The sequence below is a fragment of the Bos grunniens genome, chromosome 19, assembly GCF_055505025.1.
Source record: "Bos grunniens cultivar Pamir isolate PY7600 chromosome 19, Bosgru_T2T1.0, whole genome shotgun sequence".
Lineage (NCBI taxonomy): Eukaryota > Metazoa > Chordata > Mammalia > Artiodactyla > Bovidae > Bos > Bos grunniens.
The window spans coordinates 30,292,106-30,315,005 of record NC_141183.1 but is presented as its reverse complement, the minus strand read 5'-3'; the positions used below and the strand labels follow the sequence as shown (position 1 = coordinate 30,315,005).

Below are 22,900 nucleotides of genomic sequence, written 5' to 3'. Positions count from 1 at the left end.
GTGTGACCTGAGAAAGGACGCTTGCTTCAGCCAGGACAATTCCCAGAGAAATATTTTATTGTGAACCATTAGCAGTCAAACACACAGACGGCTGGGGAGGGGGGTGCTACAGCCCATCACAGTGTGCTCTACAGGGTGTACTAAAGTTTCTAGCTTCAGTTTTGATTTCTGTTTTGCTCTCTGCAGTTATATGAGTTATTGCTTGGTATCTTTTGAGGCATTATTGTTAGAGACATGTATTTAAGATGGTATGTCTTCTCTGTCAAGTTTTATAAGTGTTATGAAGTTGATATCATGCTTATCTTTTCCCCTAATGATTTTTAAAATATTTTACTTGCTTATTTGGTTGTGTCAGGTCTTGGTTGCAGCTTGTGGGATCCTCCTTGCATCATGTAGGACCTTTCCTTGCTGTGCAGACTCTCTAGTTGTGGCGTGGGGGCTCAGTAGTTATGGTGTTCTGGCTTAGTTGCTCCAAGGCATGTGGGATCTTAGTTCCCCAGGCAGGGTTTGAACTTGCATCCCCCGTATTGCAAGGCAGATTCTTAACCTCTGGACAATCAGGGAAGTCCCTCCCCTAATGATTTTTTAAGATTCTATTTTATTAGAAATTAGGCTTATTACTTGCATCAGTTAGGGTTCCGCCAGAAAAGCAGAATCAGTAGGGCATACATACTAAAAGATTCTCTTTTTTGGCAAGAAATTGGCTTACTTGATTGTGGAGACTGACTAGAAAAGTTCAAAACCTGGAGGGCAATCTTTTGGGAACAGCAGGCTGGAAGCTTTGTCCAGAATTTTTTCTTCATCAGTTCAGTTCAGTTCAGTTCAGTCACTCAGTCGTGTCCGACTCTTTGCGACCCCATGAATCGCAGCACGCCAGGCCTCCCTGTCCATCACCAACTCCCGGAGTTCATTCAGACTCACATCCATCGAGTCAGTGATGCCATCCAGCCATCTCATCCTCTGTCGTCCCCTTCTCCTCCTGCCCCTAATCCCTCCCAGCATCAGAGTCTTCTCCAATGAGTCAACTCTTCGCATGAGGTTGCCAAAGTACTGGAGTTTCAGCTTTAGCATCATTCCTTCCAAAGAACACCCAGGGCTGATCTCCTTCAGAATGGACTGGTTGGATCTCCTTGCAGTCCAAGGGACTCTCAAGAGTCTTCTCCAACACCACAGTTCAAAAGCATCAATTCTTCGGCGCTCAGCTTTCTTCACAGTCCAACTCTCACATCCATACATGACCACTGGAAAAACCATAGCCTTGACTAGACGGACCTTTGTTGGCAAAGTAATGTCTCTGCTTTTCAACATGCTATCGAGGTTGGTCATAACTTTCCTTCCAAGGAGTAAGCGTCTTTTAATTTCATGGCTGCAGTCACCATCTGCAGTGATTTTGGAGCCCCAAAAAATAAAGTCAGCTACTGTTTCCACTGTTTCCCCATCTATTTCCCATGAAGTGATGGGACCAGATACCATAATCTTCGTTTTCTGAATGTTAGGAAGCCTCAATTTTGCTTTTAAGGCCTTGATTGATTCAGATCCAACCTATTTAATAAGATAATTTCCTTTACTTAATTCATCTCAGTTTATGGACTTTAACCACACTTACAAGTAGCTTTACAACACCATCTAGGTTAGAGTTTGATTCAATAGTAGGAGCCTGTAGCCTTACCAAGTTGACACATCAAAGATCATCACACTACCCAACTTTTTTGTTGTTCAGATTTGCTTGGTGAGCTAATTGTAAGACTCTGACACTCCACCCATCATTAGATGGAGTCGACATCTGCCTCAACTTGATTCCACACAACTTGTGATGCCTTTGGCCAGGAGTATGATGGAAGTCATGCTTTGTGACTTCTGCAGCTATATTCTAATCAGCCACGGGCTTCTCTCTTGTTCACTAGGACACCTGTTCCTGAAGCTCAGAGCCACCATCTCAGCTGCCAGCTGAGTCCTTCATGTCAAAAAGGCCACATGTCCAAACTGAGCTTATCCTTAAGCCATCTCAGCCCAACCAGGAGACACGTGAGTACAGATACAGCTTGAAAGAGGACCCTCCCTGCCATCAAATCATGTTCTCAACTGAGGCTCCAGAAACAAACGGATCAGAGAAAAGCCACAGGTACTGTTCACCTTCCAAATTCTTGACCCACAGAATCCATAAACATAATAAAATGCTTCTTCTTTAACACCGTTAAGTTTGGGGGTGATTTGCCAACACAGCCGTATATAATGAGAACACTTGTATGTTTTTCATTCTTTTATTTTCAGGCATTTTTTTGGTATGTTGTGAGTATTTATAAACGTGATGCAGGATGTTCTTGTTTCCAATCTGAAAGTCTCAGAATCAGATTCCTGAGGAGGGACTCAGAGTCTTTAACAGTGAATAGTAAAGAACCAACACTTTGGGTCTTTCTGCCTTAAGACCCACATCTTCCCTGCCCATCCTTCCTCTAGAATTCAGGCACCAACTTTCTCAAGTTGATTCGCGCAGGGTTACAACCGCCGCCTCCCCTCATCCGCATCCCTTTTTCCAGATACTGTTGCTCCCCGACCTCTCTCTCAGTCATCTACCAGATCTGCCTCTGCCCAGGGGAACTTTAAAGCCCGCTCAGAACCTCGCCGGCTACCGAGCAATTCACAGGGGTGGGTGGAGGAGGTTGCCACGGAAACGGGTTCACTATCCGCGGCTCCGGCCGTGGGGCCGGCGCGGCTTCCGATTGGCTCCGCGGGCGCGCAGCGTCCTCCCTGCGCACATGCGCAGTGGCGCCGAGGCGAGGTCACGGCGGAGCCGGGGCTCGGTGGTTCCGGGCCGGGCTTCCTAGGACCGGGCTGGACGGGCGGCTCCGGCCGAGGCTCCGTGCCCTCCGGGACGAGACGTGGCGGGCGGAGGCCCCTCTGCAGCGCGGAACTGAGCCCGCCACGCAGGCGCAGCGCCAGCCGCCATTGTTGCCCGGGGCCTCTAGGGCCGCTCCGCTGCGCGTCCGCCGGTCCGGCCACAGGTTAGGATGCGGGCGGCCTGAGGGGTGGGGGCTGCAGGGCAGACCCCACGCAGCTGCCCGCGACCTTCAGACTGCGGAGTTAGGAGGACCCCGCCGGGTGAGGAGGCCAGGGGCGCCTCTGCCCTGCAGGCCTAGTGAGCAGCCGGCTTTAGGGGACACGGTGCGGTTGAGGGGGGCTCGGAGGAGGAGACCGTGGACAGGTGGTGTCAGGCCTGCAGTGAGGTTTTCCGTGGGAAAACTGGTTCCAGATTCCTAAAGAATTGTCCTGTAGAAGCTGTGCACAGGCTTCAAGTCACACGGATCCCTTCTGCTGCTTTTCCGTCCCAGACCTCAGGTAGTGATGGGCTTGGACTGACTGGCAAGGATATGCAGAGCAGGTGGATGGCTCGCCCGTTTTCCCCACCCTTGAACGCTTTAAAAAGTTCTCCCAGTTTGTTCGAAGTAACAGATTTGCTGTTGTTTTTGAGAGTCACTTCAGTTATTACAGCTTGTGTATTATCAATGACTAAAATACTGAGGCTTTTTTTTTTCCTGTACAAGTTAGAAGTTTGACCTGTGTTTTTGCTCAGGATTCAAGTCGTTGCATCTAGCACCACTCTTTTATGGCAGTCCCAACTGGTGCCCAATTGGTAAGGTCTCTAAGTGGGCTATTTCTGTTTGTGTGTCTGGCAGAGAGCACCAGGAATTCCTGACCTTGTGGTCCATTCCTGTGTTTCAGGGTCTGTTCCCCATCCCTACGAGTTCTGGGCTCAGAATTTGTAAGGAAGACAGCTGACTCCTCCTAGCCTCTGTTCAGCCCCTGGCTGCAGCAGCCCTCCGTAAATGTCTCAGTGGCTCTAGCATGTGACTTCAAGCACTTGGCTCTGACCTGGAGAAATAAAGGCTGTTGCCAGATTGACTCTCCTGTTTGTAGCAATGTTCTCCCCAAGCAGGAGGACGACCAGTTCTTCTCGCGCCCAAGTCCTGCTAACATGGAAGACAGACAAGGCTCAGAGTGGACCCCGAAATGCTGAGAAGGAAATCCTCGCCTTGAGACTCCTGCGTGACACTGAGACCTGTCGGCAGAATTTCAGGAACTTCCCGTACCCAGACCTGGCCGGTCCTCGGAAAGCCTTGAACCAGCTCCGAGAGCTCTGCCTTAAGTGGCTGAGACCCGAGATTCACTCAAAGGAGCAAATCCTGGAGCTGCTGGTTCTGGAGCAGTTCCTGAGCATCCTGCCTGGGGAGGTTCGGACGTGGGTGAAGTCCCAGTACCCGAGGAACAGCGAGGAGGTGGTGACACTGGTGGAGGACTTGACTCAGATTCTGAAAGAAGAAGGTAAGACTTGTAGGGCAGATGGGGGAGGAGCCCAGGGTGGTCCAAGGAAACAGCCCTCATGTCAGAGAACAGCCCTTGGAGGTGATAAGGAGAACGGAGCTCAGGGAGTGAGTGAGGACCCGCTTCACCTGAACCCCCTTCTATACGGCATTCCCCTTCTACCTGCTCAGAACCCAGCCCATGTTCTCTGAACGCAGACAATGTGTCTTGTAAAACAGTGGCCAGGCACAATAGATGACCCCTGTGTAAGCCTCAGGAGGTTCCCTACAGATGTTTGAACCTTTTGACAGTAAATAATTTGTTTCGTGAACTGGATTTTATTTAGTTTTTTAACTTATGCTAGGAAATTATCCAGGAAATATTTCTTTACTAAGTAAAAAGAAAACTCGCAAAATTTCTATCACGTGAGGGTTTAGTGGGAAATTATGAGTTTGGCACCTATTCCGAGGAGTCCCAGAGCAGACTTGTTTTTGAGGCCTGTGCCAGGGTCTTCAGGTGAGTCACTGCCCCTTCCCTCTAGTTCTTTGCAGCAGGGGTGCTGTTTCTGGTTTCTTTCCGACTCCTCTTCACTTTAAGAAAACATAGATATCTACTGGTGAAGAGTTTTCCTAGGCTCTTCAGACACCTCTGATCTCCATCATGGTCTCTCTCTCTCTTTCCCAGCTGCTCCTCAGAACTTCACCCTTTCCCAAGAGACCCCAGAGGACGACCCCAAAGGAAGACAAGCTTTCCAGGCAGGGTGGTTCAATGACTTGGTTACCAAAGTGAGTGTCAGTTTCTTCCTTTCTAAAACGTTTGTTTATTTATTTGCCTGCTGGGCATCTGAGTTCCAACACTTGGGATCTTTAGTTGCAACATGTGGGATTTAGTTCCCTGACCAGGAATCAAACCTGGAGCCCCCTGCATTGGGAGTACAAAGTCTTAACCACTGGAGTGAAGTCCAAGTGTCAGTTCCTTCTGTGATTGTAAAATGCCTCCCTCGTGTGTGAGGACGTATTCTAACCTGGCCCTCTACCTTCTGTTACCCCAGAAGTCCTATCAAAGACCTAAGCCTCAGTTTTCAACTTAAGTCTCCTTGGTCTGTTAAGGTAGGTGAGCGCCTTTTACAGGAAATGGGACCCATTGCTTCTTCTGATCATCCCTTTCCTCACTGCAGGAAGGGGTGCTATTTTATTTCAAGGAGCAGTATCACATAGAGGCTAAAGCATTGACCTCCAGAGCCATGTGTGTCTAGATTTGGTTCCGGGTTCTGCCACGGAACCCGTGACTTGGGGCAAAGATGCTTAACTACTCGTAGCCCGAATTACTCAACTCCAATGAAAGAATATTCCTCTTGGATTGTGAGCATTAAATATTATGAGACCCATTAGTCTGGACTACAGTAAGTCATCAAGAAGACCACAGTGAGATTAAACAACAGTTATTATTTTTCTTTAACAGGTAATTAAAGGCCATGACTTGTGCGGTGTTCCTGTTGATTATGAGTCTCTGTTATCTTAAGGAAGAGCAGCTCAGGCTGTCTTAAGAGAAAGGTTTACTGTAAAAGTATATGTGGTCTGAAATTGATAACCAGGGTAAAATTATTACTTATAGATAATATGAATGTTTACAAAAAACCTAAGGAAATCAAGGGGAAAACTGTTAGAAACAATAATGGAAAATTTGAGTAAAGTGACAACTACAGAAAATGGCTTACAAAAATTAATCATTTTATTATATACCTGAAAAAATCGGATCATAAAATGAAATAAAAGATTCCATTCATAGTATTACCCCCTCAAATTTAAAATAGCCAGAACCCAACATAGTATAAATTTTGCAATCCTGTGTTATTCTATGGGACATGAAAGAAGAAGCCTTATATATTGTAAAATTGTCAGCTCTCCCTAAATTTTACACTAAACTGTGATTTGAAAATCCCAGTACAGTTTTTTAAAGAAAGAAAATTTATTTGAAAAACATGTGAGAGTAACCAAGAATTTTTTTTTTTTTTTAACAAAGGAACAGAGGGATGCTAACTTTATCAAACTGTAAGATGTATCTGTAAGTTCAGTAGTTCAGTGTGGTTATTAGTACCAGTTTTATTTTACAAAGGAAGAGGAAGGGCTCTGCTTTCCATAATAGAAAGATAAAATATCTTAAAATGTCAAATTATAACGCATTTCATTAATTCATAAGACAGCACTTGAAAAGCCGAACCTTTCAACTCTGTGTCATCTGTGTTTACATCCCTTTCTTCTTTAAGATGGAACTGCCAATGCCTGCACTAAAAATGGTAAATTTGATTTTATTTTCATACTTCTAGGCCATTTGAGTTTGCTCATCCACACACTGGGTGAGTATTGGGTGGTAACCTTTAGGGTTCTGCCAACGCTCAAGAGTCTGTGGTTCCCCCACCATTCACGCACCTGTGCCATCACTGTGCCCTTCCGATGTTTCAGGAATCTGTGACATTCAAAGATGTGGCAGTGGACATCACCCAGGAGGACTGGGAGCTCATGCGTCCTGTGCAGAAGGAACTGTACAAGACTGTGACACTGCAGAACTACTGGAACATGGTTTCTCTCGGTGAGCGTCTGTCTGTGCCCCCCAACCACACACATGCCAGAGTCTGTCTTTCCTCAGCTCTCAAAAGTGGGTTGGGCCTAGAGGTGAACATGCTCATCTGTTCAGGCACAGAAACAGCCAATTTCTGCTCCCTTTTCCCAGATGAAAGGTTTCAAAGTGAAAGGTCATCAGGAACCACGATGCACGGCCCCCCAAGACCGCCACCCCACGCCTTGCCCAGCGCCTGCCTCCCCCACAGTCTCTGCACACGCATCCTCCAGGGTGGTGGGAGATTTTTGTCCCTGCTCCAAAAGGGCAGTGACCTCATTCATGAGATCGTGTCTGAATCGTTCTTTTCCTGTAAGAGGTCTGTCCTCATGGGTAAGAAGAAGTCAGTTAATAAAAGTAGAATGACTGTTTATCTCCAGGGTAAAACTCATTTTGTTCCTCCTGGACAGGACTTACAGTATATAGACCAACTGTGATCCCCATGTTGGAAGAACCATGGATGGTGCTAAAAGAAATTCTAGAAGGCCCAAGTCCAGGTGAGAGAACCACCAGTGGACAAGATTCTTTGTGCTTAAGAGCCTGTGTTATCCTAAGTGTGTGAGATGTGTTTTTAAGTATGGCCAAGTCACTCACTGTACACAGAGACACCCCAGCTTGTCGAGATGACTGAGCTGCTCGGTGATGCTTCTTTCCAGATCCCGTCTTCAGGAAAAGATCTACCATATATCATCTTGTACTTCTCCATGACCCTTGGTTTCCCTCTGTTAGAGCTCTGTCGGGGGCTTTCCTTGTGTTCCCTCCTTGTATTCTTAAGCACACATGAACGTCCCCTAAGAAATTTCAAACCCTTTCGACATCTTTTTGAATTTCTTTTACTCTGTCTGTTGACAAAATCCTGTATCCACCTGCCTCTAGTCTCCTACCTCAGTTCTTCCTTTTTTATTTTCTCATTATTTAAAAAGATAACATGTTTACAAGACCAGAAATTGTGAAAACATGTAAAGCCAGAGCTATACGGACAGAAGTCTCTACCTGTTTGCCGAATTCACACAGTTCCTACATCTGTGTAGTCATCTGTGGATTGACACCTAGAATGACTGTTCAGTCCCTGATGATCTTTCATTTAAGGTTCGTAGCGTCCACTGAAGATCCTTGCTTTATTACATTGCAGGTTGAAAAATGGTGATTTTCTAATTCTTCATCTCTTCGAAATTACTTATCTGTAAAAAACAGCTATCCCTCCTCCCATCCCGTTCTCATGTGTACGTGTCACTATGGACTAACGGAATTTTTAAAAGTTCAGTGTATTATTGGTCCATTCCATTTGTGGGGTGGGGAAGTTGCTTTTAATTATCAGTTGTCCCAAATGTGGGTGATGGCCGCCTTTCAGCCCAAATGTCCTTTTGAGGCATCTCCATCCATGTTTCAGTGTTTCCTGGCTTCCTGGCAGAGGATGGTCTGTAGGCACACCTCATGCCCACCTTAGACCTGGAATTTCTCTGAGGAACAGTGGTTCATTGTAGTGGAGATTAGTGATGAGAAGCCAGAATCTGGGCAATGAGGGTGTTCACTAACCTGGGTACCATTGCTTCTAGATCAGTTCAGTAGGTAGAGCTGTGTGTGTGGGTTTCTTGAAACCTGGATTCATACTGGTAACTCAAATTCCAGTTCAGCATCACAAGGTCCATCTTGTACCTTCCCGTATCCACTTTCTACTTCTTTCCCACAGTGAGTCACCTGGTTCCCAGCATCAGTATATCTGTCTACTCATTTGCTCTGTCATAATAATACACACAAGAATGGTTTCAGAATTATATCGCTGAAATAACAGACTGTTCAGGTAATATTCAGAACGCCTTCTTGTCCTCAGGAAATATTCCACCAAGTATACACAAGGATATCCACCAAGGATGCTGGGTTCAGAGTTACTTGAATTCTTCCCTTCTGGTTTTCTTAACAGTTCCATGTACATTTGAGCTTGTTTGATTCCATTTGGGTTCAGTTTTAGTATTTTCTTATTTCTTGATTATTTTTTGTTTAATCTTATATTTTTGAGTCTGTAAAAGCATTAACATGGTTCAGAAGTGAAAACTGTAGAGAAAAGCGTGTGCTGTCTTCCCTCCTGCCCTGTTCCAACCCACTCTGTGCAGTTTACTCTGTTCACTTGTCTCTGGTTTATCCTTCCTGTGTTTCTCTTTGCAGAGATAAATCATAAATATAGTCTTAGCTCTCCTTTTGTGTAGAAAAGAAGTACATTGTACTCATTTGCATTTCCTTTCCTATCCACCACCCCTCCTTTTTTAAGGCACTGATTTCTGGTTGTCTACCAGTATCAATGCTGGAATATAGTCGTAACAGTAAATTAAATAGTAATCACAGAGAATAATATGCTCCCTTAGAGCCGATTGCTTCATTTTTTTAAAAAGGTAACTTTATCTGATCACCAGGTATTTTAAGGGTGCTACTTGACAAACTAATTCTTCTTATAATTTATGGCCTATTGGCTTTAGTTGGCAGAGTGACACAAAATATACACCAAATTATTTAGGGAGTGATTTTAGCACAGTCTAAATACTGAGAAAACATGTGGCAGGATGGAACTAGCCCTGCACTGCAGTCAGGACAGTCTTCTGGGAGGCACTGCCCCTTTGGGGCCACTTCAGTTTTTCAGATGATTTAGGTTGAATTAAGGCTACAAACCCCCAAAAGGGGGCCTATTGGGGGGGCGGATTTTGCTCCCACCAAAGAGCACAAAACTGAGAAAGGCAAGTTCCTCTTCTTCAGTTGAGGTGAGCTTTTGCGTTTTGTTTGTTTTTCTAGCCCATCCTCTATAAAGAGGGTGTGGCACAGAGCATACAGGCTCCCACCCCCTGCCCCTCCTGGTTGGCTACAAGCTCTGTCTTCTGGCCCCCAAACCCCTTGCACCCTTAATGGGCAGCTGGAGGCCATCAACACGATGGAGGAGTTTTTCGGGCAGTCAGCGTCAACTTCCAAGACTCCCGGTCTTCTGCTTTTACTTGATTTGGGGCCTCTAAGGGTTTTACTTTCTTAGTGGCTCAGAGAGGTGTAAGTTGAACCTTTGGTTACAACATCTCATCAGTCATGTTTGAGGAGTGGGAACTTTGACAACTCACAGTTCGAGCATCTGTGTTGGTCTCTGATGGCCAGTCCTGTCTTAGAAGTTCATGGTTCTTTACATCATACAGGACCACCTATTTCTTCAGGTTCAGACCAGACCTCCCCCCATCCTTGATATCCCTCCCTTGGTAGCCTGATCAACACTGATCTCTCCTGCTAGAAATATTACACCACTGTGTGATACCTTGTGCTTTTAATCCATTCTTTCTGGTTAGTTATATATACATATTTAAGCCCTGCTTAGTGGTCTCATTGGTTTAAGAATGTATGCTTACAGTAGCCATTTCTTTGTCGTCATCATTTTGGCTTGTTACTTTAAGCTTGTTAATTATAACTTTATTTATTTATTTGGCTGTACCAAGTCTTTAGTTTGCACCATGTGGGATTTAATTCCCTTACCAAGGATTGAACCCAGGCCCCCTGCTTTGGAACCTAGGAGTCTTAGCCACTAGACCACCAGGGAAGTCCCTAATTATAACTTTAGCACTTCCTTTTCAGGTGTATGGGACATTCTGTCATAGACTGATTCTGATCACATAGAAGCTAAACCCAGTTTCTGGGACTCTCTTGTCTTTATATACACACTACTCCTGTGCTTGTGCTCAGTCGCCCAGCTGTGTCCAGCTCTGCAACCCCATGGAATGTAGCCTTCCAGGCTCTTCTGTCCATGGTATTTTCCCAACAAGAATACTGGAGCAGATTGCCATTTCCTGCTCCAGGGGATTTTCCCAACTCAGGGATGGAACCCGTGTCTTGCATCTCCTGCATTGGCAGGTGGATTCTTTACTGCTGAGCCACCTCAGAAACCATAATATGTGTGTGTGTATATGTATGTGTGTGTATATATATACACACACACATACATACACAAACACACACATACACACATACATACATACACACACTTTCCCATGCATTCCATTACGTTCTCATTTTATTTTTTTTTTAAGGAGGGAGTAATAAATCCTGGTTTAAGAAAGTTGTTTTTAAATTTTTTTCCACTAGATAAAGTAATATATCAACATTTGTAGTACTAAATAATAAAGAAATACAGGCAATTTCTTGAAAATCAGAAAATATTTTTTGAAGCTTAAAAATCCCATTGTTGGCATCTTGATAATATTTACCTAGTTGTAATGAGTTTTCATGCCAGTCATAATACTGCTTTTTTCATTTAACATTACTCCTAAGCATTTTGTAATGTCTAATTTTTGTATTTGAATCGAAGTAATAAAAGTAGTATGTAAATCGAAGCAGCACAAGGCAGAGCAACAAAATACATGTCTCCCTTTGCTTAACCACATGTATGTGCACGCATGCAGAGAATGCTGATCTGAGGGGAGAGGGCCCTGGTTTGGGGTGAGGAGTCCGAGATACACATCTTTACACTGATGGGATCTTTCCCTACATACCATTTTCTCTCTCTTTTTTTCCTGTTAATATGTCCTGAACACTTTTTCAGGTCAATGTACCTACTATTCCATTGTCTCCTATTCTAACTAGTCCTTTACTGATGGATGAGTCTACTGAATGGATATATTTGTAAATATCCTACTTTGATCTGCAACTTAGAAAGTTTCTGAACAATCCAGTATTGTTTGTACTGTATTATAAAGTCTATTTGATGTTTCATTATATGATTCTTAATATTTTCAAGTTACAAGTTTCTTACCTGATTTCAAAGGTGTTGTAGCTTAAATTTGTTTTACGTCATCATAATGAAACATAGGCATCAACAAATGAATATTTGATGGCTTTGCAGTCAGGTTTTGGGGTCCCTGTGTGTGTGTGCACACACGTGCACATGCTTTCGTTTGAGTTCACCATTTTACAGCAAGGTATCATCATTTATTTTACCAGGTTCACTTGAGTGGCCTCCATATCCAGAGTCTTATGCCTTTTTCTGAAGGAAATGTAAGAGAAGGATAAGCCATTTCCAGAGTTTGCATCTGAGTTGGAAATAAACACACAAAACTATGAAATAATGTAAGGCCAACTTCTGCCATCGGCCCAACATGATATTAAGTTGAACTATATGAAACTGCTGATATTCTGCCATTTTGACCTATATACAAGGCAGTTTTGTATGATTCAACTTAATCTGTACTTTAGGATTCTAAGAAGGAGAAAGAAACATGAGCTGGGCCGTAAGCATCTTTCTTAATAGGTGAAGGTGTCATAAGAGAAATCTGGAGTCTGGAATTAGTGGCACCTTCAGAAGATGATGAGGACACAGTTGTAAGATATGTGGATAATGTCGAACTTTAAGGTGAATGTGAGGTGTGGAAGAGGGGAGAGTACAATAGAAAAGGGTAGATTATTTGGGGCCTGAGAACTGAATGGAGGTATTTTAACTTTTTTTTCCTTTAACTTTCATCCTTTAAGCCACTGATCCTGAAACTTCAGTGTGATTTAAACTTCCTGGAGGGCTCAGCCCTACTCCCAGGGTTTCTGCCTCAGGATGTCTGGGAGGATCCCAGTCACTTGATGTGTTTCAGGTGACAGTGATGCTTACGCTGAGGGTCTGGACCACTGCTCCAAGGCTGTAGGAGTTACTCTAAGTATTAAAGCAGGGACACATGCCATGAAACTTCCCAGGATATCATGATGGTGTCCAGGGTAGATTGGAAGGAGGGGTGGTGACAGCCAGCCTGCTTTATGACCTGTTATGTAAATTAACTTATATGATTATAAATGATTATGTAATGAAAGTCATACCACGTTGTTCATCATTTGTTTTCACTTCTTAGCTCTGTTGCCTGACCTCACCTATCCTAGTAACTCCACGCTAGTGTTAAATAGAGGGGAGCTGCTCCTCCTTCAACTATTTAGGCCTGTTTTCTGCTGTTTTATCCTCCTTTCCTGAACGTTGAGGACAATGTTGAGGCTGTCAAAGCCACAGTCTTTTTAGGCATTTTATTCATGTTCATTATTTTGTTTCTACTTTAGCAGTTTCCTTTCTCCAAACAGAGGAAGACTTTTTTATATGTATTTTTTTAATTTCAGAATGGGAAACCAAAGCCCAAGAGTGTACTCTGGTGGAAAATGTTTCTAAACTCAAAAAGGATGGAATCAAGCTCATCAAACTGGAAGAACCCTCTGACTATGATGACAGAATGGAGGGGCAAGTGGCAGAGACCTTCAGGAGAATTCCCACCAAAAGGAGACATTTCGGTGTGAAGAAGTCAGTCCTTTCACAAGAAGATGGTCTTGTCGAAGACTATAAATATGATATATATAGAAGTGATTTTGAAAAGCATTCAAACCTAATTATGCAGTTTGGTACCCAGTCAGACAATAAAACTTTCATGTACGATGAAGACAAGACCTTCATCCCCGGCGTCGTACACAGGAAAATATACCCCGGAGAGAAGCCTTATAAGTGTAAGGTGTGTGGGAAGAAGTTCAGGAAGTACCCGTCCCTCATCGCACACCAAAACAGCCATGCCAAAGAGAAGTCTTACGAATGTGAAGAGTGCGGCAAAGAGTTCAGACATGTCTCATCCCTCATTGCACATCAGAGGATGCACACAGGAGAGAAACCCTATGAATGCCACCAGTGCGGGAAAGCCTTCAGCCAGCGTGCCCACCTCACCATCCACCAGCGGATCCACACAGGAGAGAAGCCCTACAAGTGTGATGACTGTGGGAAAGACTTCAGCCAGCGTGCTCACCTCACCATCCACCAGAGGACACACACGGGAGAGAAACCCTACAAGTGCTTGGAATGCGGTAAAACCTTCAGCCACAGCTCATCACTCATTAATCACCAGAGAGTTCATACTGGTGAAAAACCTTACATATGCAACGAATGTGGGAAGACCTTCAGCCAGAGCACACACCTCCTCCAGCATCAGAAGATACACACAGGAAAAAAACCATATAAATGCAATGAGTGCTGGAAAGTATTCAGTCAGAGCACTTACCTTATTCGACATCAGAGAATTCACTCTGGAGAGAAGTGTTACAAATGTAACGAATGTGGAAAAGCCTTCGCTCACTCCTCCACACTTATTCAGCACCAGACCACTCACACTGGAGAGAAGTCCTATATATGTAGCATATGTGGGAAAGCCTTCAGCCAGAGTGCAAACCTCACCCAGCATCACAGAACACATACTGGGGAGAAACCCTATAAGTGCAGCGTGTGTGGGAAAGCATTCAGCCAGAGCGTTCACCTTACTCAGCACCAGAGGATTCACAATGGTGAAAAACCATTTAAATGCAACATATGTGGGAAAGCATATAGACAGGGTGCCAACCTTACTCAGCATCAAAGGATTCACACTGGAGAGAAACCCTACAAATGCAACGAGTGTGGGAAGGCGTTCATTTATTCCTCATCACTTAATCAGCATCAGAGAACTCATACTGGAGAGAGACCCTATAAATGTAACGCATGCAACAAAGATTTTAGCCAGAGAACATGCCTTATTCAGCACCAGAGGATTCACACGGGAGAGAAGCCCTATGCGTGCCGCATATGTGGCAAAAGCTTCACCCAGAGTACGAACCTCATCCAGCATCAGCGCGTCCACACAGGTGCCAAAAATCGAAACTAATGCATCCGGGAGACCGCGCATAGGTTTTCAGACCTAATCATTCTGCGTTTTATTTTGTACTGTGCTTGTTGAAAACATTATTCAAAAGAAGTGCAATATGGGTTAGATTTTCACTCAGCAGAAGTATCGGAATTAGTGATGGGAGTATAACCTATTTAAATGTACTGTGAAATTTCAGATGAAAACATTCACTTCATAATAACCTTTATTTGATACTGGTTTAGTTCATTCCAGAAAGAAACTGTAGGAAAGGAAGAGTGCCAGAAACCTGTTAGCCACTAACTCAGACCGAGTTTCAAGTACTTCTTCATGAGGCCTTAAGAATGTACTGTAACAGGAAGGCTTCCATCCAGTAGAGCTTCCACACCAGAGGGTAATCCCAGGGTGACAGAACAGAAGAGCTGCCCTCCAGCCTTTAGTTCTTCCCAGCTTTGAAGCCTTAAATATGTAAAGGGCCCCCTTCCCTTTTCCTGTTATGCCATAACTGCCACGTGAAGCCAGTAGGTTTGCCAAAAAAGAAAATGGTTGAAAGTATGTTAAGGAAGGACTTTTGTGTGACCACTGTTTAATTATGCTTTCCTCTAAATACTGAGATGTTAAAGGAAGAGCAGCCTAGTGAGAGATGATCTGTTAGGAGAAGCTAATGTGTCTGTAACCCTTAGACACATGCACAAATTTTCTTAAACGGGCAAAAATTAAAATTGAAACAATTTAAAATTTAGGTATATTTAGTATCTAAAACATAATAGCCTGAGTCTCACTGGCTTTTGACAGGCTTCCCAGGTGACTCAGTGGTAAAGAATCTCCCTGCCAATCAGGAGATGCAGGAGACCCAGGTTCAATCCCTGGGTTGGGACGATCCCCTGGAGGAAATGGCAACCCACTCCAGTATTTTGGCTCCAGGCAATGAATGGGGTTGCAAAGAGTTGGACACAGCTAAGCACACACTAGCTTTTGACAGCTGTCATCAGAAGAAAAAAAAAGAATACAGTTCTTCCCACCCCCCAATCTGATTCCTAAATTCACAGTTCCGTTTTTCCCCCATCTGACTCCTAAAATCATACCCTAAGGCTCCCCCATGACTGTCTTACTGTACAAAGTCCGTTTCTTCCTTTGAAACATGTTTCTTGAGTGCCTGCTGTGCTCAGGGCCCAGACCTCCTAGTTAGATCCTTCCAGGGCTTGCCTGCTGAAAGTCACAGCTGACTGAAGCAACAGAAAGCTTTCTAAAATAATGAAAGGTAACAAAGTCAAGGACGTGATCTTAACTAGTGCTTCATGGAATGAAGCTAAGAACCTGCTGAAATGGATTGCTAAATGCAACCCCGTTATCTTAAGAAAGTAATGAATGAAAGCAGCTATTTAAACAGTATGAGGAAAAAATTAGTGGGAAATGGGTTTGAGTTTAGTGCAGAAAGTGGGTCAGGGAAAAAAAAAATCTAAAGACTTTAAGGGTGAGAAAAGAGGATACAGAGACTACTTACAGCTGAAATGTTAACTAGGCTTGATTACCTAAGAAAGTAAGAGTGGCCACGTGAATGAAAAAGCAAACCAGCCTATTTATGTAAGAAGAAACTAAAATTGAAATGACTGGTTTCAAAAGAATCACTGAAATTGGTACTCTTCATACAAGTAAGTAAAATAGGGATTACTCTTAAGATAACGGTACGTTTCATTGGAAAAAGCAATGATGCAGAAACTATCACTGTTGCAGTAATTATTACACAGTAATAACTGTGGGGCCCCAAGCAGAAACACAATTAGAAATAGGTGAAACCACTACTGTATGTACTGTCCACAGCATTGTACTCTCAGAATTTCAGACCATGTGCTGACAGCTGACCTTCCCTTCTGCTTGTGTTCCTTCAGTGCCTTGCTTTTGGTAGGTGGTTGAGATATGCTGGTTGAATTAATGAATATGTAGTCAAGTTAGGCTGGAGTAATAAGGTAGAGTAACTGATGTGTGAAATTGGAAAATCTTTATAGTTTTTGGTGCATACATGCAAAGAAATATGTAACAAATATTGGCCATTTGTTACTAATAGGAATGACTTCAAAATGAAGAACCAGAATCCCCAAATCTTATTAGTGGGGATATTCCTAAAATGTCACGGGACGTCTTTATATAAGCTTTCCTGAGCTAGGTGAGGAAAACCTGATATAAATTCTGGTGCCATAAATAACACTGGAAGCCTGTGTGGACCATGCAGCTTCATTTGGATATTGGAAAGACCTGAGGGGGAGGTGGCAAAGGACCTGGAGTGCCAGCATCTTCCAGGTTCTCTTCTTGAGCGTTTTCTTCAAGAAGCTGCTTTCCCCTTGTCCTCCTAGTTAACCTCGATGTCATGGAATCACCCTTCACAAAGTGCAGGTTTTCTCAAGGTTGCATAATTCTCAGATTATGCTCATGCCATAGTTATGTTAAAAAAGTAACCATTGTATTTAAGGTGCAATTTTTGTAACAGCACTTCATACCTTATACTTTATTCTCCTGGAAAGAAAGTGTGGAGTGTTACAGTCCATAGCACCTTTCTTTGCATTAATCTGTGTTTCCTACCTTTGTGTGTTTTGTGTAAATAATACATTTATAAGGTCTTCCACTGAAAACACTGAGGCAGTTGATGCCCTTATAATAATAATCGTGGAGAATCCTAGATCTTCATGTTTTTCCCACTTTTACAGTTGTCTGATCCATGCTTTGAAGTTTTTTTTTTTAAACAGGTAGTATTATTTTCCACAACTTTTTATTATGAAATGTTCAAATATACAGAAAAGTTAAATAAAATGAACTATATATATCCACCTAGATTCAAAAATTAACATTTTGCCATATTTTTTACTGAACAACTGGAGAGTAACTTACAGACATTTCACCCCTTAACACTAACCATGCATCTCCTAAAAACCACAATAATATTACATATCTCAAAAAATGAACATTAACTCCCAACTACCAAGCACTCAGTCTGTGTTTCCATCTTCAAGCCGTACAGATGCTTGTCTGTTCCATCCACCCAGAATAGCTTCCTGCCTTAAGGTTTGTTTTCCAGGACTTTTTTTTTTTCCTCCTTTAAATAGAGCAGGTCAGTTGTAGAATGTCTTTCAGGATTTAATAGATTGTACATGTGGTTTGTTTATCTTGTTCCTGTAGTTTCTGTAAATTAGCAGTTAGGGCCAAAGGCTTGGTATATTCATGTTACACACTTTTTACATTAACACTTCACAGATGTATTTCATACTGCATCCCATCAAAAGTCTCAATATTGGGTTGACTAGGGACTTCCCTGGCAGTCCAGTGATTAAGACTGCACTCCCAATGCAGGGGACATGGGTTTGATCCATGGTTGGGGAATCTTGCATGCTGCCTGGCACAGCCAAAAAAAAAAAACAAAACTGATGACTCACTGTGATGCAAAATTTGATCACATCTTCCCAACTTAAAAGGATGTCCTTGCTGTTGCAGGTAATAGATAACCTGTGCAGTGATGTGGCAGTGCGTAGGTAGCCCATTTACCAGCAACCTTTTCCCTGGCGGTTTTGGGGATCCAATGATGATGATCCTTGCCAGAATCCATTATTTCAGCAAAATTTGCTGAAATTTTCTAATTCTGTCCTTCCTACATTTATTGACTGGTACTCTGTAAGGAAGAGTTTTCCTTCATCAGCTGGGACCACTAGAGACAGGATCACACTCAAGTCTTTCCTTAAATTACCGATTTTTCAAGAGTCAGGAGTTACCAGCAGTGATGACATATGATTCGGTGCTGCACAGTTAGGATCACTGTTTCAGATTCTCTGATTATCCCAGACTTGGCCAGTTAGAAACCTTCAGGTAGCCCTTTTGTCCTCTGTCGTTCCTCTCCAACCTTTGGGCACTTAATGGCCTTTTGACAAAGCTACCTCCGGTTCACCTTGCAGTGTCAATACCCCAGGTATGGGATGAGCCCTTTCTCCAGGAATCCCTGACTCTTTTTTATAGGCAGCAATTTAGAAACCAGATCTGGGCAGTGGGCATGCTCTCTGCTACTGGGCATACTTAGCAAGTGGGCTGAGTCCTTCCAACCACTGGAAGGGTCTGCAGTAAAGGCAACTCTGCCCTTCTTTCACCGGTTACATAGTATCTAATTCTGTAATGGGGAGACATAATTACATATCCAGGCAAACATTTAGGGATCAAATAAGTCCTGTTGAGCAAACAACACTGGAGGGAACACAAGGGCTATGTGTACCTGGAAAACGACACACTTAACCACAAGAGGTCTTGTGCCAAGGCCATGAGCAATAAGTTTTCAGAGGGATGGAGCTTTTCAGTTAACCTGGGAAGCACGTTAAGTAGAGAGCTGCTGCTGCTGCTAAGTCGCTTCAGTCGTGTCTGACTCTGTGCGACCCCATAGACAGCAGCCCACCAGGCTCCCCCATCCCTGGGATTCTCCAGGCAAGAACATTGGGAGTGGGGTGCCATTGCCTTCTCCGAAGTAGAGAGCAGTTGAGAGCAACTGAGTGAATGATACCAACTATGTGGTGGTCTGACTATGAAGTGTCTTGATGATTTACTGTGTTGAGCTCATCACACTCTCTTCCCATCACGTTAAAGCAGGTTGCTGATCTAAATCAGTTCTGAGGATCTATTTCATACAAGTACTAGTTTTTCTTGCTAAACTTCTATTTGGTCTTTAAAACTTAATGCCATTAAGTTTCATTCTTTGATTCTTATCTTCTGGTATGAATTCACTTACATGCACTTTCAACCCTTTATTTCTGTTACTTTCCTCATAGCTCTATATTTCAGTATAATTACTACCCCTTTAGAACACAGTACCCATTAAAAATGGCAAGCATGTGCACTACAGTGATATGTATAATGTGTGTAAGCTTGTCTGCAGGACTGAGTCCTTGGTGTGGACATGGAAGGTGAAGCCCACCCAGATCACAGACACCCAGTGAGGGAACAGGGATTGGAACCCTTGGCTCCAGCACTTGGTTGAGTTCTTGCTTTAAAGTAATGGTAAAACTCAGAATACAAAAAGTATGTACCTACAATTCTATAAAATTACATTATTTTGATGAGATTCAGTTCAGTCGCTCAGTCCTGTCCAACTCTTTGCAACCCCATGGACTGCAGCACACCAGGCTTCCCAGTCCATCACCAACTCCCATTGAGTTGGTGACGCCATCCAACCATCTCATCCTCTGTTGTCCCCTTCTCCTCTTGCCTTCAATCTTTCCCAGCATCACGATCTTTTCAAATGAGTCAGTTCTTTGCATCAGGTGGCCAAAGTTTTGGAGTTTCAACTTCAGCATCAGTCCTTCCAATGAATATTCAGGACTGATTTCCTTTAGGATGGACTGGTTGGATCTCCGTGCTGTCCAAGTTACTGTCAAGAGTCTTCTCCAACACCACAGTTCAGAAGCATCAATTCTTCGGCGCTGTTTTCTTTATAGTCCAACTCTCACATCCATACATGACTACTGAAAAACCATAGCTTTAACTAGATGGACCTCTGTTGGCAAAGTACTGGTCAGCACTTGATGAGATTACAGCACTGAAAGTTTTTTGTCTCCCATCCCCTGGAGTCTTCTACATTCAAATCTTTATGAGAATTGCCTAGCAAATGATGCACTCCCCCCTGCTCCAATTCTGGTCTCTCATCCAGATCTTTCCCACGTTTCAGAGCCATGTGGTCAGTGACTGCCTGGACCATCAGGTTTGGGTTTTACCTCTTCATATTACAGTTCATTTTTCTACATCCCCACAGCCTTTCATCAACTCTCGTTTAGATTATTTCGTAGCCAGGTAAGTGTTCACCCCACCCCTGATCCTGCACCTTTCAATTATCTCCCACAGGCCACAGGGAGGTGGCTCCTCGGCACAGAGTCCTCCCCTCCCGCTCTGAGAACGCTAAATAAGCCCCCTCTGCCTGAAGCCCATCTTCCGCCCGCCCCGAGCGCTGCAGTTCATCCAGTGGCGGGTGACCTTCGCCCGTCCCGGTAAGCCGCCATCAGACTGAGGAGAGGGAATTACCAGAGGCCAAGCATACCTCCTGCAGGGAGGGGCTCGGACCAGAGTCACCCTCCCTGGACCTCGAGAGAAGGAGCCCGAACAGTCCCGGGCGGAAGCCCAGCTTCCGGCTTGAAGGGGATTCTGGGATGCTAGGCGGGGCCAGGCGCACAGGCGTTCCTAAGAAATGCGGGCAGAGCCTCGCTACGCAGGCGCATCGCCGATCACGGCGACTCTACCCCTCGGCTCGCGACCACCTGCCGGCGCGCTCCCGGCCAGGCTGGAGAGCGGAACGGAGGGGGCGTCTCCGCGCCGCGGAGGCGCGCGCTCGGACATCTCCAAGCTTCGGCCTGAGCTCCGCTTAAGGGGCCGAGAGGCTTCGTGACGAGGCTATTCAAACAGCCCCTTATAGCCGCTACCATCGCATCCTTCCAAGAGTGCAGCAGCCTCTTCTCTCTCCCGGTGACCGTCACGTACCTGTCCACCTGCCTGGACAGCCAGCCGACCTTGCTTCCGGTCTACAGTCCACCACTGACACTCACCTCCTGTTATTTTGGAGCAAGTCTCAGCATCCTATTATTTACCTGCAAATATTTCAGTGTACACATTTAAAGATGACTTTTTAAACACAGTGACATAGATTTGTTGCATTTAAATTTTTTTCTTAATATTATCAAAAAGCAATTGAATGCTTAGATATCCCTGCTTGGTGTAACTTTTTTTTTTTTTTTTTTTTGCATTCTTACAGTCTGTTTATTTGATTCAAGATCCAGGAGAGTTGCACACTTTGAAGTTAATTGATGCTTTGTAAGTCTTTTTCAATCTGTAAATTTCTCTGACATTTCTCTTTTATTTCTGTCAATGTATTTCTTGGACAAACTAGGTCTTTGTCTGGTAGCATTTCTCACGATCCAGACTGTGGTGTTAAGACACTAATATACACAGTTTCATTTTATTTTACAAAATTTGAAAATTGCATTTTCTTTATTGTATTTCTGTGTTATAATTAGGTGAAGTTTTTTCATGCTATGTAAAATCTGTAGAACAAAGTACTTCAAGAAATCCAACGTCTATCCCTTTCCTGTCTACCTGTCCCCCAAAGCTAACCATTTTAAAAGGTTGTGGTTTATTCTATTATTTTTTTAAAAAATTTGAGGAAATATATTGACCCTTGAACGACAGGGGGTTAGGAGCAACGACTGCCCAGCAGTGTGACATGTAAGGTTCCTTCCTCCCCTCTGTTCAGCATCTGCTTAGTCAACCAACCACAGGTCATACAGTACTATAGTTGATACTTACTGGAAAAAAAAATCCACATGTAAGTGGACAGACAGCTCAAAGCCATGTTGTTCAAGGGTCAACACCCTTTCTTAGATACACTGTAACCTAGTATGCACATGTCTCTCCACCTCTTCCACATAAACATATACTCTAGAAATCACAGAGATGGTTTCATCCCTCTTTTCACAGTTGCATATGACTTCGGTGTTCCGATGTACTGCAGTATATTCAAGCAGTCGTTTAATGATGGACACTCAGGTCTTTTGTAAAAAGAGGCAAGAAAAAGAAGCATAGATTAGGGTTGGACAAGTAGAAAAATAGGAAGAAGGTGGATTGATACCCAAATACATCTATATTTACATGTGGTATAAATGGAATAAATACTTCAAGTCAAAGACAAAAATTGTCAAACTGGGTTTTTGAGAAATTATTCTGTTTAAAAGAGATGAAGTTTAAGGACACAAAAAAGTAGAAAGTAAGAGAATGGAAAAAAGATATATACAGTGTAAACACTAATCAAAAGAAAGTTAGTGTCTTGATATTAATATCAGACAAAAGAGGTTTTAAGCCAGGAAGCATCGCTAGAATTGAGCAAAATTCATAATGACTGAAGGGTTAATCAACCAGAAAGATAAAAATTCTGACTTTGAAATTCACTTAATAATATAACTCGAAATACATAAAGCAACAACTGTCAAAACTGAGAAAAGAAATAAAAGCTCAATCATAATGTGATGATGTGACATATGTCTGTCAGTCACTGGTAAAACAAGCAGATAAAGATCAGTAATTATATTAGCAATTTAAAGAATATGATGTTTCTGCTCCAACAATTGCATGATTTGTTTTCATTTAAATCCTTCTAAGCTGTTTGAAATTTTTGGTGCCGTGGAAATATATTTCTTTTATAAAAACAAAAGGTGAACATAATTCATATGAATTACTCTAGTATCAGAGGTGCAAACTATTAATGCTTAAGTTTCCTTTGGGTGAAATAAGGAGTTAAGGATTTCCCCCCCACCTCGCAACTTTTCACTCTGTTCAGC

At 43.3% G+C, this 22,900-nt stretch overlaps 1 protein-coding gene and 1 pseudogene across 3 annotated transcripts; both read left to right on the top strand.

Moving 5' to 3' along the window:
* Positions 1-2,741: 2,741 nt before the first annotated feature.
* On the top strand, positions 2,742-3,900 carry LOC147351978 (uncharacterized; annotated as a pseudogene). Its single transcript, XR_015147856.1, has 3 exons — positions 2,742-3,002; positions 3,572-3,631; positions 3,721-3,900. The product of XR_015147856.1 is annotated as an uncharacterized LOC147351978 (transcript).
* On the top strand, positions 3,721-17,395 carry ZNF287 (zinc finger protein 287). 2 transcript variants are annotated; one of them, XM_086358734.1, is made up of 6 exons: positions 4,303-4,320; positions 4,984-5,084; positions 6,626-6,655; positions 6,762-6,888; positions 7,326-7,412; positions 13,021-17,395. In XM_086358734.1, the coding sequence occupies exons 4-6, from the start codon at positions 6,819-6,821 to the stop codon at positions 14,574-14,576; spliced, it is 1,713 nt and encodes a 570-aa protein (XP_086214860.1). In that variant the 5' UTR covers positions 4,303-4,320; positions 4,984-5,084; positions 6,626-6,655; positions 6,762-6,818; the 3' UTR covers positions 14,577-17,395. The 2 variants fall into 2 exon arrangements, with proteins under 2 accessions (XP_086214858.1, XP_086214860.1); XM_086358732.1 differs by lacking the exon at positions 6,626-6,655 and having other exon boundaries at positions 3,721-4,320.
* The last annotated feature ends 5,505 nt before the right edge of the window (positions 17,396-22,900 follow it).